The sequence below is a fragment of the Podarcis bocagei genome, assembly GCF_964188305.1.
Source record: "Podarcis bocagei genome assembly, chromosome: 4".
Classification (NCBI taxonomy): Eukaryota; Metazoa; Chordata; class Lepidosauria; order Squamata; family Lacertidae; genus Podarcis; species Podarcis bocagei.
The window spans coordinates 77,241,401-77,261,507 of record NC_138128.1 but is presented as its reverse complement, the minus strand read 5'-3'; the positions used below and the strand labels follow the sequence as shown (position 1 = coordinate 77,261,507).

Genomic DNA, 20,107 nt, shown 5'->3' with positions numbered 1-20,107 from the left:
TCATGCATATCTACTGTAACAAAGCCCCAGTCAAGCAGAATGGAAATAAATTGAACGTGAATTCCTGATGATGAGCATGCTAAAACATGGTTTGATCAGAAACCGAATGGAAAATATAACCCTCAAATAGCACCAAGACACCAGATCAGTTCTGCATGGCACAAAATTAAAACAGAAGAGGAGAAAACACGAAGTAATAGGTTGAAGGGAGAGAAGAATATGTATGTATGTGCATATAAGTGTATCAGAGAGAGGTGTGTGTTTTGCACATGGAAGAGGAAGTACCACAAGCTCAAAAACTTGTCCTCCATGCTATTTAACTCAGCAGCCAGTGGGGGGTGGGAAGAGTCAACATTACAAACTCATAACCACAGATGCAGACCAAAAAACCCATTTCACACATAAACACAATTATAAAGTGTGGGAAAATCCACCATTTTACTATTTCTCTGGTAGTTTAACATCATTGTTAGGGAGTGCTTTGAACTAGCCATTCCACATTAAGTGATCTCAAGGATGAAAGCACACATTATGTGCTGTTATGCAATTCTTTTTCCAGACCATTTTTCCTCTTACATACACTGAGGCTACATGATGAAGCAGAAGACCAGCAAAACAAGAAAAGGGGGGGGGGAGCTTCTTAACCCTTTATCCTTGTGATGTTTTATTGCTGAAAATATCTGCCCAACTGCTTTTATCCCCACTGGAAAAAAGATGCAGGCATGTTTGATTTTGAATGTCACAGCTTGGCAGCTATGAAAAACCCTTGATTAAGATTTAGAAAAGTTCATTATTGCTTTTCAACATTGAGATAAGTTAATTTTACCAACATTTTCCATAAGGAAATAACTTTTACAGCACAATTCTAAGCCTCAGTCAGTGTTGCTAGGGATGGTGGTGGGAAGATTAGGTGGGCATTTCTGCATCCAAATCATGGGCAGTGGACAAGTACAGCTGTGAGCAGCCACAGACATTGCACCCCAAAATAGTTGGGAGGTGGGTAGCTGAGTCAGCCATGAATCTAACAGATCCAAAACTGTTCTAACCCTCTGTTGTGGCAGCCAGGAGCTGGTTCAGAAAAAAACATGAAAACCCCCTGCTCACCCACCTTCTGGCCAGGCCAGCAGATTTTTGGATTCAGCAGATTTTTGGATGCAGCTGTCATGGGTTAGCCAGCAGTAAATCACACTGTGCAAGCTGGAGTTAACTATTAGCAAAAAAACGATCAACACAGTGGTGTCAGGCCTAATGAGCACAGCAACTCATCTCGGGTAGGTCTTGCCCTCATGAAGCAGTTGCAGAGACTGAAGGTCCCCTCCTCTCCAGGGTTTTCCCCCAGTAGACTGCACTTCTGCGTCACTGATCTCTACTCCACTCTTTTCAAGCCTTTTCTGGTTCTGGGAGACAAGAGGCGAGCAGAGCTTGTTCACAGCAGGAACCAGAAACACCTGTCACACTTCACCAACCTGACTCATCTCTGCCTCTTGGCCTCTCTCACCCCACTCTTTTGCTTCAGCTCCTGCATCTGATCCTGGCCTTGTCTCTGCCACAGACTCTCTCAGCTCACTAAGCCCTGTTAAATCTTCAGCTTCCAACACCTTCCCCTCCCAGTCTTTTCCCTCTCCACTGTCCCACCACCAGTCCCTGGTCTCTGAGCCTTCTTCCCTTTTGGGTTCCCCAGCTGGTTCCAGTTCATGAGATTACGTCCCCAGTCTCTTGTTTGGATTGCTCTGATCCTCACATAACTATTCCTGAATAAAATATGCATAACCTTTGTCTGAGTGGGCATAAAATATGTCATCCTACACCTTCTCTCCCCCAAAACTGGAACATGCCTGATTTTGCCCTCTTAATCTATACTAATCTGCTCAGTGACAGAGTGTATGTTGACATAAGGACACAGCAAGCAGGGAGACGAAGAGTAAACACAGGAACCACTTAATTTTAAACTTGCTAGCACCTAAGTAAATTAGTATTTTGTGACTTTGAAAAATGCATTATATATTTTGCAATCTTTGAACAGTGCATTCAAGTGCAATACTTAAATATAGAAAGAATTTAAATTGTATGCTTTAATTAGGGCTTTGATTGCCTTTCAAAAACGAGCAGTTAAGGCACTAGTCACCTCTCACAAAGCTCTCTGCATCAAGAGAGTGAATTCAAAGAAGAATGATATAAAGCAGCAAGGATGGCCAAAGCGTCCAAATCAAGGAATGGCACAGCAAACCTCTTCTATGTTTGCATAAGCTTCCCTCCCAGCCTGATGCAACACATCTCCTTATCCCTTCCATTGCTTTTGCTACTTGCTGCTGTTGCTTTTCATTGTCCTACAGCCCTGCTTTCTGTGATAACTTCTGAGGGTCACCCATACATTACAGCCCCCATTTAGGGGATCTAATGTTTGTGAACTTTTGATCACATGCTTCAGCCTGATGGTGTGATAGGTTTTGATACCAGCTTCTATCAGAAACATGCAGTTTTGTGAATGGGGATTCGCCATACAACCAGAGATGTGCTCACAGTTAAGAGGCTTGCAAATATTATGACTGTCTCATAAAAGCCATTTCTGCAGCTTCCGCGTGGGAGAGCCATAATATACGAGGCTGCCTTCATTGCTGGTTCTTTTTCTCTCCTACCCAGTATACAATTGCTGAGCAAGAGACACTGAAGCTATTACATTTTAAGTGTGATGGAAGTAGTCTGAAATAACTGCCCATGCCTTGAAAATGCATGTGCATTTTTGTGACACAGTTTATTCTTAGTTCTGTAAGCCTGCTGAGAGAAAGCCAGATGTCTACTGGCTAATGCTTATGGTGTTACTAACATATCTTCCCTTCTCTCAATCCTTCACAGTGTTTATAAACTGACAGAACAGGTAAATTGAAGGATGAACATATATGAGCATACATGCATGAAATGCCCTATATATTTCATATCTAAGGGGGATACCTTGCCTTAGCCATAAGGGAAAGGGCAAGTCTAAAAACCTGTATCAAGGAAACTGTGAAATCAGATTCCTACTGTGGATGAAAAACTGTTAAAAATGTTACATCTGTCTCTTGCCATATGACTGGACTAACAGAGTAAAATACTACCACCACTATAGACTGTATTAAACTACTAAATTACTGCCCATGCAGACATCACCCAAGTTGCAATGTACTAAGCCACCAGTACTAAACAAAGAAGGCAATGCAAACTTATTATCAGCAAATGAAAGGTGAGCTTAGATGCAAATGCCAGAATTGTAAGAACCACACAACTGGTTCTGCATAGCCAATGGGGTTTGGGCTTGTAGCTCTTCATCAGCACCCCTCCCCCCCCCCCCCCCGGTGCTACAGGCAGGCATACAAAACTACTTCTGATACCCAAAACCTTAGGGTTATGCTTAAAGTAGCTTTCTGGATCCTGGCCAATGGTCTGTAATGCTGATGAAAGGATATTTGATATTCAGGTAACACAACCTGTTTCCTCTAGTTACATTTAAATCAACAAAATAGGAAGTAAGTCTTTAATGGACTTCAATCAGGTTACAATTCTACATACATTTTAAGCAATTATTACTCTAACCCTGGTCAAACTGTGCTTAGGCCAATAAATTTAGGACTCGAGGACAAAAAGCATTTCCTTCATCCACACCAACATGCCTATCAGAACTGGACACCCATGAATAGCCTGGAGAAAACGGAGTCACGCTACACTCAAATATGAAGGAGAATCTGTGTTAGCCAAATTTCACATCATATGCTTGTACAGCAGTTGTAGTTGTGAAAGATTTCTCCCTGTGCAGAATCACAAGCATTTGTATTGTATTCTTTAAAACACCTGGCAGCTATTTTAGCAATAAGTGAATTGATTACCTTTCATCATGGCCAGTCAAGCAATTGACAACACTTCAGGGTGTGTGGTTTTTTTTTTTTACATTTTTGCAAATGGTCTTTGAAATGCAAAATGTTTCAAGACTTTTGCTCAAAACCTTTATGGCACTGATAAACTACATAGATAAGCTATATTCCCTTCAAAGATGTATATATTCATAACCCTTGTGATAGATGCTGTTCTTCGAAGAAAGAGGAATGTGAACACTCTTGATAAATTTAATACCTCACATTTCACACTTCAAAGCTGCAGTTCTTTTCCCACTAGGTTTTACTTGACTTGCAAATGAAAAGTTGGGCTAACTCCCACTTACCTTCCATAAGCAAAGCGCCTATCTTTGTGATGATCGCCAAATGTGTCCCAGAGCCTGAGAGAAACACTCACTTCATCAACAACATCCCGGGAACGTTCAAGAACCTGAAATAGGTACATTTCCATCAGTTAAAAGCCTGCTGCAGATACAATTCCCTGAAGAAAGTCCTAATATATCAGTATACTCTGGGACATGGTCAAAGGCTTACTTGAGAAATTATGCCAAATCATGGTTACAGAGGCTTGATTATGTTCTGGCATGATTTCTGATTGCTGAACCAGAACCAGAAGTTAGGTTTTGAAGGCCCAGAGTGAATTTATGAAGGTGAGTACTGAGAGGAAGGAAAGACAGACAGCGCTAAACCACAGTGTTGCACATTCATAAAATTCAAAACATGGCCTGGATTATAAACTATGGTTCATACAATACATTGTTTGGCATAATGTCTAAATATAGCCATTTATGTACTCTCTTAATTAATTAATTAATTAATTAATTAATTAATTATTTTTAACTGTCATAAGGTCCCAGGACAGGATACAACAATATAAGGATACAACAATATAAGGTAATGATTGTTGTGACCTGCCCTGGAACCTTTAGGTGAAGGGCAGTTTAGAAAACTTTTAAATAGATATATCACTGGGACTTAACTGCAATTAATTTGGATTCTTACACACCGGCGTGGTTCATATCTCTCTCTCTCTCTCTCTCTCTCTCTCTCTCTCTCTCTTTCTTCTTCTCCTAACAAACTGTGATTATTTGTAATGAAAGAAACAAACCACAAGTACTGATCTGCATGGAATGGCAAGCCAGATTCTAGTTCTGTTTCCTCCCTGGCACACTGAAGAAAGGAGCAGAGGGGGAACAATGCATGATATTTTAAGCAACATGCACCAGCCCACATCAAACTACAGTTTGTGATATGAGAAACAATTCACTGTGAAGCTCTGCAGCACTGAAACCTGATTTGGGGGTCACTTGTGAATGCACATGGTGAGCTGAAAGGTGAGCAGCTTTCAACTTTGGCACAGGTTTTATTAAGAACACTGTCAGCTAGAGCCACCAGATGCAGCAAAGTTCCTGAACTATTTTTATTAAAGTTGCACTGCAAATGAAATCCAACAAGCATAGCCTTTCTCATTCTCAAAGGTCTATTACAGGACCTGCTGCACCTGCTGAAATTTCTTCTGTCACACTGCTACGTGGAGGGTATATCAGCCTTGCTCAGTCACCAAGACCAGAAGCCAGAAAAGAGAGGGGTGTGGGTGTCTGTGAATCAAAACAGGGTGCTGAGATATTCCCAACTCAACAGGGTCCTAAAACTGAATGGACATCAACCCTTTTAAAAATGAACTACAGGAAAGATTCCATGTATTATCCACAATGTGTGTAAGACATAGGCTTTCCTCTGTTTAAAAATCACAGGAAAGCTTAGTTGTCTGTTCAAGAGAGGCTAAGATATTTACAAAATATTATACTTTTAAAACAAAGGAGACTGGATAAATAAACTCTAAAAGGATGTATGTATTCAAACACAACACAGATATTTCAAACAACAACCATATAGAGCTGTCACTTTTGAACAGAATGGTCCAATGATTTCAAAATATGTTCTATCAGCACTGACGGAAGACCAGTCTACTTGGTCCATTTTGAATTACTTCTCTCTCCTGAACACCATGCATTCAAAACACACAACTCCACGGACTGTTACAAAGCAGCAACACTTAAAGCCAATAACTGGTTGATGCCAAGGCAAACTTCCTTATACATTATTGCACAACTTGATAAAGTGGACAGTACATACCTCTTGGCAGACTCGATACTGATCAATTGCCCAGACTGTGGGAACGTGAGTTGCTAGCAGCTGATACTGCGTCAGGGTGGTGTTACATGCTCTTGCACAAATTAAGCGAGTCTTCCCCACTGCATTGTCACCAACAACCACACACTTGATGGTTTCAACGTTAGGTCTTTCGTAGTCCATGTCAGCATCCATGTACCGGAGACTGTAAAAAGACAATAATGCCAGTTTCTAAAAGTAGGAAACCCTATTATTTAAAGAGAGTTCTACTTTTCCCCCCTTTAATTGCTCAAAGGCAAGGATTGAAGTTCAGACTAAACTATACTGCTGCCAAGGCTGATTTATAAACTCCACACAGTTCATAAAATCCAGGCAGTTCTTTTGACCTTGAATGCCTGCCTTCCTTATTTTCTGCTTGATTTTCTATAAACATAAACTTGCTTAAAGGAGATAAAGCATGGTGTAGCTAGGGTTGCCAACAGCACCAGACAGCAGTTGCTTTAGCCTTTGCCACACAAAGTGTGACACAGCTCCATCACATTAACATGAGTGCTCACTGCTATTCCCTCACAGCAAACATGAAAGGGAAATACATTTAAAACAACAACAACCAGCTTGTATTACTTTCTGAAAAACCAGTAGCCTTGAACCTGCCATTGCCTTGGAATTCTAATAAACAAAAGCATCAGAGCAGTTTAGAAACCAGTGGTTAAAATCACAGGCATTTTGAAAGGTTCAGTCTGCCATCTTGATTCAAAATGGCATCCAGCTGTATCCAAACAGACAAAAACCTGCCCCTTGATCTCAGGAATCATCATACAATTAATTTTTTACGGTATCTTAAGAGGTGCCCAAACACATAAAGAACAGACAAAAAAAATCCTTTCCAAAATAAATGGTTTACAGAAGCGAAACTGTTACAAATCATAAGGTAAAGGTAACGGACCCCTGGACAGTTAAGAAACAATACTTTACATTCTGGAGTCATACCCAGGTTAATTCTAAGGAAATTAGCCAAACAGATTTCTTGAGTGCCCTACAAACTGCTGGCTCATTATAACATGAGCACCACTTTTGATCTTAAATGCTCACCCTTGAACATACATTGGCCATTCACAGGGCAGGCTATTCACCTGCATCTAATCATTGGTCACCAGTGTTCATATTCATGTGCTTAAGAAAAGGTTCCTCAATGTTATGCAGTGAAGACTACCAGCATTAAAAATGGCACAAATTACTGCTGCATAAAGCATTTTGGCATCATCTTAACCCATCAACATTTGGATACAAATTGTAAGCTTGTTCTTAAAAGATCCACTTGTGCTTTTGGGAGCATAAAACCTGGCTGAAAAAAATAACACCTGTTAAAAACTAAAACAGGAATGCACTGCTTTACAGGCAAAACTAGAGGAACCCATATTTTATTCTGACTTCTGTCAACTTTATTATCCTATTATACTGTGCACAGAGGATTCCATAAATCTTTGCCCTGCTCTGTCTTTTTAATTCTGAATGAAAACCAACCTCAACAACAATGTGAACAATTTAGAGGCAAAAGTTTCAAGATCAACCAGATTAATGTCTAAATTAAGAGTGTACTCTCACAAGGATATGTAAAACTTGTTATCTCATTTCCAAGCCGTGTTGATAAAATTTTGGGGTTGTTTTGTTTTAACAATTTGCTACAGAAAGCACAAGTTCATGTTTTGTATTTCCTTCCCACTGCCCCAAGTTTGGAGGAGAAAACTGGTGATGAAGTTCCACACAAAAGTGAAGAACTGTGTTTTGCAGATCATCACATGGGTGCTGGGTCCAAAGGTTCCCTTCTGAATGCAAACAGCACCAGACCTTGCACAGAACAGCAGAAGAAAACTGGAACCAACTCCACAAACATTACCCTGCTTCTGCATCCTTTTGGGCAAAGCATTATTGAGTTTCCCATAAGAAAAATGGATAATCATTCAATTAAAGATATCAGTGAACCTGCAAGCCCACATTGTCTAGCATACGAATACATTTCAGTGTGAATGGCTTGTAAGGGAATTAATTCACTTTTGTTTTCCAGTCACCCTACATTTTCTTTTGTATTCATTTGGGTGGGGAGGGTAGCACTGAATAATCTGACAGTCAAGTCTTGAAACACCCCTTGTTTTCTCCACCAAATCTCTTCATCTATTTTTCTTTGGTGAGGGGAGGGGTAATTCAGCAATACTCCTCCTCCTGCCCCCCTCCAGCCACATGTGTTGGCATAAAAATGTGCCAAGGTCCAAGACATGAGATTCCTGGGCCTATATGACCATGTTTGTTCACCAGCCTGCAAATGTCATGCTGAAGGGATCCAACTCTAGTGTCCAGAAGTGGCAGGGAGAATAAAGACTCATCAGAAACAAACGAGGACCCCCTAACCGGACAATTTCACCTTGTATATATGAAGGACAGAGCCAAACAACCACCACAGTTTGCAGGTGAGGGAACCCTAAGATTTTTCTGTTTAAACAGAAGCCTTCCTGGAAATGTTCAATAGCTGTCAAAACTTAATTAAATCTTTTATCGTTGCACTGTATTTTTCTACACAGAAAAGCAATTTCAGAATTAAGGAACAAGTATAATTACAGCGGCGAGCAATTTCGCCTTTATGCGTGCTGCATAACTACAGTCCCCCCCCCCTTCATAGCTATAGAATGAGCATTAAAAGCATTCTTCCAGTAGTTTTAAGTGCTGTTCTGCTGTTCAATATTTGTTCTGTCCAATCAATTATACTTTGTAAAGTGCAATAAGAGATGTTTTAATAATGGATGGACTGTAACTAGTGTTAATTTTACTTTTGTTTCAGTTGACACAGCTCTTGAGACATAGGTAATGTAAAAACTAAATATTACCTAAGCAAAAGTTCACGCATTGAAATGTGAAGGCTAATTACAGGGGGGATCTGACTTATAGTATAGTTATTACCAGTCTAGAGTGGAGCAACAACATTACATTAACTAGTCATGCTGCTCTATGCATGTAGGAAGCTAGAGCATTAGGAAAACCACAACGGGGGCAATTCATAGACAACTTTATGGCCACAGGGAGCATAAAAGCATAGTCAACAGAATGACTAGAAGTAGACTAGAGGAGGGAAGCTGGGGGAAGTCTAAACAAGTTAAGGGACTTTGACTTGTAGTGTCACAGACAGCTACAATACATCAACAACCATGACCGTTTCTAATTTAAGCCTCAGATAAAACTATTTTGTAATCAGATAAAATTAAAATGTATGTACTAAATAGAAAAAGCGTTTGGTATCTGAAGAACAAACATATGCTGAAGACAGTAAATACAAAGGTAAGGTAAAGGACCCCTGGATAGTTAAGTCCAGTCAAAGGCGACTATGGGGTTGCGGCGCTCATCTCACTTCTGGCCGAGGGAGCCGGCATTTGTCTGCAGACAGCTTTCCAGGTCATATGGCCAGCATAAACTGCTTCTGGGGCAACAGGACACGGAAGCCAGAGCACACGGAAACACAGTTTACCTTCCTGCCGCAGCTATACCTATTTATCTAATAATAATAATAATAATAATTTATTATTTATACCCCGCCCATCTGGCTGGGTTTCCCCAGCCACTCTGGGCGGCTTCCACAGAAACCAAAAAACACTAAAATATCATACATTAAAAGCTTCCCTGAATAGGGCCGCCTTAAGATGTCTTCTGAATGTCAGGTAGTTGTGCATCACCTTGACATCCGATGGGAGGGCATTCCACAGGGCGGGCGCCACCACCGAAAAGGCCCTCTGCCTGGTTCCCTGTAGCTTCACTTCTCGCAATGAGGGAACCGCCAGAAGGCCTTCGGTGCTGGACCTCAGTGTCTGGGCAGAACGATGGGGGTGGAGACGCTCCTTCAGGTATACTGGGCCGAAGCCGTTTAGGGCTTTAAAGGTCAACACCAGCACTTTGAATTGTGCTCGGAAACGTACTGGGAGCCAATGTAGGTCTTTCAAGACCGGTGTTATGTGGTCTCGGCGGCCGCCCCCAGTCACCAGTCTAGCTGCCGCATTCTGGATTAGCTGTAGTTTCCGAGTCACCTTCAAAGGTAGCCCCACGTAGAGCGCATTGCAGTAGTCCAAGCGGGAGATAACTAGAGCATGCACCACTCTGGCCAGACAGTCCGTGGCAGGTAGGGTCTCAGCCTGCGTACCAGGTGGAGTTGGTAGACAGCTGCCCTGGATACAGAATTGACCTGCACCTCCATGGACAGCTGTGAGTCCAAAATGACTCCCAGGCTACGCACCTGGTCCTTCAGGGGCACAGTTACCCTATTCAGGACCAGGGAGTCCTCCACACCAGCCCGCCCCCTGTCCCCCAAAAACAGTACTTCTGTCTTGTCAGGATTCAACTTCAATCCATTAGCCGCCATCCATCCTCCAACCGCCTCCAGGCACTCACACAGGACCTTCACCACCTTCACTGGTTCTGATTTGAAAGAAAGGTAGAGCTGGGTATCATCTGCATATTGATGGACACCCAGTCCAAACCCCCTGATGATCTCTCCCAGCGGCTTCATATAGATGTTAAAAAGCATGGGGGAGAGGACGGAACCCTGAGGCACCCCACAAGTGAGGGCCCAAGGGTCTGAACACTCATCCCCCACCACCACTTTCTGAACACGGCCCAGGAGGAAGGAGCGAAACCACTGTATAACAGTGCCCCCAGCTCCCAACCCCTCTAGACGGTCCAGAAGGATGTTATGGTCGATTGTATCAAAGGCCGCTGAGAGATCCAGCAGAACTAGGAAACAACTCTCACCTTTGTCCCTAGCTCGCCGGAGATCATCAACCAGTGCGACCAAGGCAGTTTCAGTCCCATGATGAGGCCTGAACCCTGATTGGAAGGGATCCAAATGGTCCGCATCCTCCAGGCGTGCCTGGAGTTGTTCAGCAACCACACGCTCAATCACCTTGCCCAAGAATGGAAGATTTGAGACTGGGCGATAGTTGGCCATACTGGCCGGGTCTAAAGATGGTTTTTTAAGAAGCGGTTTAATGACCGCCTCTTTCAGCGGATCTGGGAATGTTCCCTCACAGAGGGAAGCATTCACCACCCCACAGAGCCCATCGCCCAGCCCTTCCCGGCTTGCTTTTATTAGCCAGGATGGGCAAGGATCAAGGAGACAGGTGGTTGGTTTCACGCGTCCAAGCAGCCTGTCCACATCCTCGGGGGTAACGGATTGAAATTGATTCCATGCAATTTGACCAGACAGGGCTCTAGCACTCTCCCGCCCCAGCCCTGCTCCCACGGTGGTGTCTAGCTCCTTCCGAATATGAGTGATTTTATCTGCAAAAAACTTTGCAAAATCGTTGCAGGAGATCTTGGGGTCTTTACAAGGCCCCAGTGGTAAAGGTGGTTCCGTTAAATTGCGGACCACCTGAAAGAGTCTCCTGCTACTATTTTCTGCAGATGCAATAGAGGCGGTGAAGAAAGTCTTCTTCGCCGTCGCTATCGCCACTTGGTAGGCTCGACGTTGAGCTCTAACCTGTGTCCAGTCAGATTCGGAGTGAGTTTTCTGCCACCGACGCTCTAGCCGTCTCAGCGATTGTTTCATTGCCCTCAGCTCCGAAGAAAACCACGGGGCTGTCCGGGCTCCATGCAATCGGAGAGGGCGCTTCGGAGCCAGACAGTCGATAGCCCTGGTTAACTCTGCATTCCAGCGGGCCACCAGGGAATCAGCTGAAAGGCCATCAACATGGGATAAAGCATCCCCTACCACTCTCTGGAAACCATTTGGATCCATTAAGTGGCGGGGGCGGACCATCCGAATTGGTCCCACCTCCCTGCAGAGGGGAAGGGTCGTGGAGAAGTCCAGTTGCACCAGGAAGTGATCTGACCATGGCACTTCTTTGGTTTCACTTTTACTTAGTGTCAGATCACCCACGTCACTAGAGGTGAATACCAGGTCTAAGGCATGTCCATGACTATGAGTTGGGCCCAACTTATTCAGGGACAGCCCCATGGAGGCCATGCTTTCCATGAAGTCCCGAGCGGCCCCTTGTAAGGTTGTGTCGGCGTGGATGTTAAAATCCCCTAGGACAACAAAACTAGGTGTCTCCAGGAGAACATCCGCCATGACCTGAAGCAGCTCGGGCAGGGAATCCTTGGTGCAGCGGGGAGGTCGGTACACCAAAAGGAATCCTGTACTGCCCCTATTGCCCAACTTCCAGAACATGCACTCAGAAAACTGGGTCTTCCCAGTAGGACGCCTGATGCAAACTAATGACTTCCTAAAAGTCACTGCAACCCCCCCTCCCCGCCCACATGACCTGGGTTGCTGTGCGTAAGAGAAACCTGGTGGGCAAGCGGCAGCAAGGACAGGCCCATCTGCCTCATTCAACCAGGTCTCTGTCACACAAGCCAGGTCAAATCCTCCATCCACAATCAGGTCGTGGATGGCAGTGGTTTTATTCATCATTGACCTGGCATTACACAGCAACACCTTCAGGTTATGTGGGTTTCCCCTGTTGATTCCAGTATCCATCTGGTCAAGGCCAGACCCGGAGGCAGGGATAGTCTTCAAACAACGACTAAACCTGCCTCCTCGGTAATGACATGGTCTGGTCTTAGCGTAACTCCGCCTCCTGCCCATGATCACCGAGATCGGATGTCCCAGTGCTTCCCCCCCTGTGGAACTTGTCCCAGCCATCGTGTTGGCTGGGGCCTCACTCCCAGGCAGCCCTGATCCCGCCCCTTAAAAACAAAACACAAACTATACAGAACCAATAAAACAACAGAAAACAAAAACAGAACAATTATACTAAAATTAATCCCCAACCAAATATCCATTACACCCACCCACCCCCAACAAGAGAAAAAAGGAAAAAAAGAAATACAAATTTAAATTGCCACCGACTGCTTGAGGACATTTTAAAACACATTGGAACAGGGAAGCAATTGCAGAACACTTCCCAGCTTCCCCAAAAGTTTGTTCCAAATAAGGGCCTGGGCCACGCCCCCTGGGCCAGTTGGAGAAGGCCCTGGAAGGGAGCAGGCCCTGCAGTCCTCACCCAGCCGATGGTCCGAGGCTTCCCTGCAGCAGGAGTCCCTTTACAGCTGGGAGAAAGGGCCTGGGCCACGCCCCCTGGGCCAGTTGGAAAAGGCCCTGGAGGGGAGCAGGCCCTGCAGTCCTCACCCAGCCGATGGTCCGATCTACTTGCACTGGTATGCTTTTGAACTGCTAGGTTGGCAGAAGCTGGGACAGAGCAACGGGAGCTCACCCCATCACACGGATTTGAACTGCCAGCCTTCCGATCTGCAAGCCCAAGAGGCTCGGTGGTTTAGACCACATGATCTGTGACATACTCTGACAAACTGAGATGTAGAAGCTAGGCACCAAATGGCTCCTTAAACCAGGATTATGGTCACCAAAAAGGAATGACTAGTTGCCATTTTGGGGCCAGACAGCTCTAAAGTCATATTTTTCAATACAACCTTTTGGTTCCTGAAATGTGTTCTGATTATGCAGATAAAATATCATGAATACTGAAAACAGGCAAGATCCAAGGATCCCCAGGCATGTAACCTCCAGATGGTGGAGATGTCATGAGCTATCCTGGAGCCCAGGCATCTTCTCTTGGTAGCAAGTGGCTGATAGCCAAGTTGTACTTGGCAAATTTCAAACTCTGGTGGCACCCCATAGCTCAAGAGCTAGGGGGTCAAGAAACACTCATCCAATGCTACCTTCTAGAACTGCCCCCAGAGATAAGATTGGGACCAATGGAGAACAGTGTCCCTGGTGGCCACATCCTGTAGACTGCAGAAGACGATGCCATGGTTGATAGTATCAAACGCTAATGAAAGATCTAAGAAGATCAACAGGGTTGTGCTCCCTCCAGACCTGGGGCAAAATAATGGGTGAGTCATTATAGGGAACAGTGGCATATGAATAACACAAGTTCTTTTCCTTTTATTTTTTACAAGTTGTTGAAATCAAAGGAGGAGGGGTGAGATAATTGCTAACATTTCTTTTTGGACTGGAGAGGGTTGAATGGGTAGAAGAGTGGCAACTCAGGTGAATAAAAGTAGGTGTAAAAAAACCCACACACACCTAGATGCATCCCAAGTATGAAAAATAACTTCTGGACACCCCCACCCTTACACACCTGCCCCTGACCTCTGCACCCACCACAGAAGCATACAATACTACGCAGCTTGTAGGAGCAAGAGAATGACAAGAAAGGAAAATAAATCATTGAAATTGGGATTCGTAACTATAGCCGAAGACTATGCTGAAAAAGCAGTGCAGATGTGGTCAAACAACTGAGCTTTTAAAAAATTTACCAGGAAGAAAGATACGGTGTCATAGTCAGAACCTATAAGGTTACTCTGGTGAAGAAAGGCAATACAAAGTACAACTGGTTAGTTTCCGAGAAGAAGGCGGCATGAGAAAGCTGGGGCAGATAAAAGGAGAATGGTCGAAAGAATGCAGATGGTCAAGGACATAGAGATAAAATTTCTAGAAGTCAAAAGCACTGGCTGTCCATGAGCTGCAACAGAATAACTTGCTGCTATTCACTTCCTTCGACGCATAGCACTTTGTTTTCTAAAACTGACTATATCACACTAGGCTCTGTTGTTGCCTTTCCTCTCCCCTCTTTTCTTTTCTTCAGGTATGCTAGAGTTCCATTTCAAGATAACTACTAAAAATTGAAATAAAAAAAGAAAACAACCACACTCATGTTAGAATTATTTGTTTGACAGAGAAACTGTGCTGCTGCTGCTGCTGCTGCTGTTACATCAAACAAATTGGATTTCAAGAGGCAAAGGACAAGTTCAACTACTTGACCAAAGGTCCTATTCTGTTGTTGAGACAAAAAATGCTACTTATTTGAGAGCAGCTAAATGAGAATGGCAGAATAGGTTGTTCTTGGTAATTCTGGACTTCATCCCTTTCCAAAGACCAGATTTACATGCTCCTTCCATCTTGTGATAGCAGAGATGTTTCTTTTCGATCTGTAGCATATCCTGGTGGTGCCTTTGCCGTTAAGGCCCAAGAGGTAGAGGGCATGAGCTCTAACATTCAAAAGCAATATACTGACACATTCTGGATCCCTGAATGTCTGCTCACCCTGATATGGTGCTGGCCTTGAAACTTTGGGCTTCTCCAAACTCTTGAAAAACTCAAACCTTGGAAGAATAGGAGGACAGGGAGTACAATCATCTGTTCTGTTCTTTTCCCTTCTTCTAATCTACAGTCATGTACAAACTTTGGTGCATTTTAACTCAGAAATTGTACTTTGCTAATCAAGAAGAACACACCACAGTTCACCAGGCCTTATTCACAGTTGTCTAAACCAGGACAGTATCTGAACTGATGCACATTTTGTTTAAGAATCCTATGAGATCTACCCCTTTAAATTCAACTTTAGAAGCAGAAGTTAATATACAAACACATGCTGCTTCACTGATAGAGTTGCTCTAGCTGAAATATTACCTCTTGTGTTACATGGGCTAGCAGCCTGTATCATCTACAAAATCATACTACTTAGTGTTGGGAAAGAAAAGTTTTAGGGTATCACCTCGACAAAAAGGTGCATAAAGATGGTCCACAACAATATTATCCATACCAGAGAGTCTTTCAGAGGCAATAGCTACAATCAAAACCCAACTGATTCAAATTATAAGATAGGAGATTCCATGTAAATGTTAGGAAGATCTTTCTGACAGTAAGAGCTGTTTGACAGTGGAATGAACTACACTGGAAGGAGGTGGACTCTCCTTTATTAGAGGTTTTTAAACAGAGGTTGAGTGGCCCTTTTCATGGATTCTTTAACTGCGATCCCTGCACGGCAGGGGCTGAACTATATGACCCTTGGTGTCCCATCCAACTCTACAGTTCTATGATCTTCATGTCCTACTTTTGAACTTCCAAAAATACCTGGCTGCCTTCTGCTATAAACAGAATGCTGGACTACACAGACTTTGATCTGATCTAAACAATACAATTATTAGGTTCACATTGTATCATAAAGCAATGTGAAAATAAAAGGGGAATTCCTTCCCTAGTACAAATCCTGGATTTTGCCTTGAAATTACCAGTTTCTGCAGCGCGAGTAAGATTAGAACCAAAGCATGTTGACACAACAATCAACAGTCAATGCTGAGTTGGTTTATTTAGCATGCAGCTGATGTGCAGTGTTTACACTGAAAACATCTGAAAATTGTTGTAGGAAATCACATTTCACACTGTAATGCTTCTAGTTTTCCAAATCAAAACATTTCACAATACAAAACTGTGTGCAGAAAACCCACATTATGCCATGTCTGAGAGAGCCTGTCTTTCTGCCTGTGCTCCTCCTGGGCTTGGCAGTTGGCACAAGAGACACTGGCAAGCTCACTTTCCACCACCTGTTTTGTGAGACTTCTGTGCTACCATTTCCTAATGCAGATGTAACAGTGGAATATTTGCAGCATTCTGTGCTCAACATAGAATCAGGTTCCCAGCACCATCATCAACAGACATTTATTTTCTTGTTGGGAAATGGTACTTTCTGCTGTGCTGAAGCAATTAATGTTGTTCCTTGGTACTGGTGCATGAAGCCCGTAAGCCCTGCAAGTGTATGGCAAAAGGGAAAGTGTTTAATTGAGGCTTCCAATGGCCTCTTGCACCTCATCCTAAGGCCCTGATGCCAGTTGGCTGGCAGCTCTGGCAGCATGGTTTTCTCCTAGCTTTTGGAGGCCAGCAGAGTGCCCAGCTCTAGTTGCCTTGCACTGGATGCTGCAGCAGCTCTCTCAAGACATTGCCTCTAGTTGCACTGCAATGGATGTAGGATAGGATAAAGCTCGGTGGTCCATTTGTGTGGCCAAATGCCACACCAGCAGATTAGAAAAGAAACAAAAGCACCTTTTTTGTGATGCCTTGGACCAAACCCCAATCAAAATGAAGCATAATTAAATGAAATTTCATTTGCTAACATTTATCCCCGATTGCCCTTGTTTTCCTCTTATCCTCTCCTCCCTTGACTCTGATGTTGACAAAATATATAATATAAACTCCTTGGGGTGGGGTGGGGGAGAGAGAGAAGGATCGTACATAGTAAAATACAGTGGTACCTCAGGTTAAGAACTTAATTCGTTCTGGAGGTCCATTCTTAACCTGAAACTATTCTTTACCTGAAGCACCACTTTAGCTAAGGGAGCCTCCTGCTGCTGCCGCCACGCGATTTCTGTTCTCATCCTGAAGTTCTTAACCCGAGGTACTATTTCTGGGTTAGTGGAGTCTGTAACCTGAAGTGTCTGTAAACTGAAGTGTCTGTAACCTGAAGTACCACTGTATGTTACTCTGCAATGTGCCATATATGAATGGTAACTTTAACAAAGCTTGAAGCAACAGCACCATAAAGCACAACAAAGGAGAAAAAGTCATACTGAAATTGTGTTTTTTGTGCTTGTCTCTTCACTATGAATCCCACCCCAATCTGTTTCTTAGTCCCCCTGCAGGATGGCCCCTGTTGTAAAGAATTCTTTTCCCATATGAATCAACTCAACTGTCCAATGTAAACATTTTTAAACAGCCCTCACTGCCATTGAGGTCACTGACAGCTTGCTTGTACAAACACTCTGGCATACAGTATAAATTAAAGATATGAAAGCATACACCAATATTCTTCTTCTTAGGCTCATACAGCTGATGCATTTTCCGAGCTGTGGAAATGCTATTGTCCTCTTCTTGTTGTGTGCACAATATACACATTTATGGCTTTTATTCCTGTTGCACTTTCATCACTGTAAAACCAGTTTTCTGGTGGCATTTTCATATTTTGAAATATACCTACTAGGATTCTAACATCCCCCGGCCCAGGTTTATGCCTGCAACAGCCATCAATTGGATAGTGCCTGTGACATCAATGCCAGTTTCGTGTCATCACTGATGACAAAACATGATCTCTCAGTGTCTATACAGACTAAGAGCTTGTTTTCATGGTTTTTACATTAGTATATGGCAGGAAATTTGTTTTAAGCATTCAGCTCAAGAATGCTTCAGTAGCTTCTTAAAGAAAAAGCAGGGCAAGGTTATTCCTTTCCACACTGCAGCTCACAATTTCTAGGCCCGTTGCTTTTTCTTTGAAGCTGTGAGCTCCCTAGTGCCCCCTAGCACTGGAGTACACTTTTCTCATCCTCTTCTTTATTATTAAAAAAAGTGCTTACCACCATGGGACCACTTCTGCTGAAAGCACCATAAACGCAAATGACAGCAACAATGTCAGTGTACCATTGCACCTCTTCCACCATTACAACAAGAGGAAGGCTTTAGCTCAATGCTGGTTTATCTGCATTGCATGAAGAAGATGCTAGATTCAATCCCTGACAACTGCAGGCAGGGCTAGAAACGTTTTTCTGCCTGAAACCTTGGAGAGCCACATTTCTTCGGTATAGACCAGTCTTCCCCACCCAGACACCCTCCAGATGTTGGCCTCCATCAGCCCCAGCCAGCATGGCCAGTGATGATGGAAGTTGCAGACCAACATCTGGAGGGTACCAGGTTGGAGGAGGCTAGTGTAGACAATACTGAGGTAAGTGAAACTATGTTCCTAAGCCTTCCTCTCCTTTACATTTGTACATCACTTACATTACTGTTGCTGGACTGCAGCAAGTGCCACTGTATCATTAGGAGGGAAGTTCTTCCCATTACTCTGAGAAAATGATACCAGATACAAGTCTTTATAGATGCATTATCTCTCTTCTTCACAACAAGAAAATATTACTTACTGGTATTTGAATCAACTTCTATGGCTGCCATATTTTAACGCAAAAGGACTTTACCAAATAATTAAATAAACAGCCTTGTTGGATGTTTCCAAACCCCACATTCCTTCCATTTGTATATTAATATGTTGCTTTATTCTATATATTAATAGATGTAGGGATGATGGGACTTAATTATTGCCTTAATAACCCTTCTTCTTGTTAGAATGATGCCAAACTATTCATTGTCAAATAAAGCTTTTATGTGATAAAGGCCTAAGAGCAGACAGTGGAATATTAGTGCAAACACTGTAAACTTAAGCCAAATTCATATATGGATTTTGATCAAACTGTAGCAATAGTGCGTTCAAAGTTTCCTGAGAGATGATTGATTTTTCTTCCCAATCCACTGAAAAAAGTGTCTCCTAGATAAGAATGTACTTCAACTGATCCCAGCTATCAACCATCCAAAAGTAGTCCAGAAGCACAAACTTCTTAGGCCTTTGGACAACTGCATATTAGTCACTGTATAGATACCACTAATGCATGCAAAACAACACTAAAAAGGAAATAATGTTTTAAAGAAGTCTTATTTGTTTGCTTTATTGCTCACAAAACATTTAGAAGAGCTTTGCTCATTAAAAAATGATAATTCAAAAGGTAATTTCAGGTATAAGCAAAGCATATTTTCTTGAAGAGGGCAAAAGAAGCATGATAGGTATGCAGAACCGTCTTCTGCAAACTTCTGACTTAGCAATGATTAATTAAGCGAACCATTGTAATGGCCGTTGGCCGGGTTCCAAAAATACATATGACAGGTTGAATGAGCCACATACATGTTTTCTATCTTCTCCTATTTTTAAAAAATAGCTCCAGCACTACTTAGCATTTATTTAATGCCGCCAGTTTGCTAGGCGCTACATGCTTGGCTGCTGTTCAAGAGAACGTCCAGGAACAGAAAACAAACGGCGGGTGAGCTACTGTCAGTTGCTGAGAATATTCTGGCATCGCCTGCCAGCTCTCGCTGTGACCATATGCAGAACTTCACGGTTCCGTGCGAACAGATGTGCAAAGCCAGCTTTTCAGCCGCATGGTTTGCGTTATGGCCAGCAGCAGCCAAGTCGGTCAAAAGGACTGGCTCGAACTGCTTGCCTTGCCTTTTCTGCTTTGACAGGGATGCTGGGGCTGCTGGAAACCACAAGCTCCAAGCAAAAAGGAATAGGGGCAGAGAAAGGAGGAGGAGGAACCCAATAGTTCTATTAAAATGTTTATTACAGTATAAATATCATAAGCATGATGCAGCCAAAGTTCAGGACTTCTTAAGACTATTCCTATTAGTGGCACACCTGCTGTCCTGCAACTGAAATAAATGGCTTGGCTGGGTTGCAAAC

The 20,107-nt window shown here is 43.2% G+C and overlaps 1 protein-coding gene across 6 annotated transcripts in view; it reads right to left on the bottom strand.

Moving 5' to 3' along the window:
* The window catches only part of RHOBTB1 (Rho related BTB domain containing 1), a 55,863-nt gene that overhangs the window by 29,480 nt on the left and 6,276 nt on the right, over nt 1-20,107 (bottom strand). For 2 of the 6 annotated variants that reach the window (XM_081190868.1, XM_081190869.1), the window contains exons 2-4: nt 16,493-16,581; nt 6,003-6,204; nt 4,193-4,296 (exon numbers count right to left, since the gene is read on the bottom strand). In XM_081190868.1, the coding sequence (XP_081046994.1) occupies nt 4,193-4,296; nt 6,003-6,194 (296 nt within the window). In that variant the 5' untranslated portion in view covers nt 6,195-6,204; nt 16,493-16,581. Of the gene's footprint in view, nt 1-4,192; nt 4,297-6,002; nt 6,205-16,492; nt 16,582-17,628; nt 17,846-20,107 lie in introns of those variants that run through there. The other 4 variants (XM_081190870.1, XM_081190871.1, XM_081190872.1 and 1 more) reach the window with 3 other exon arrangements.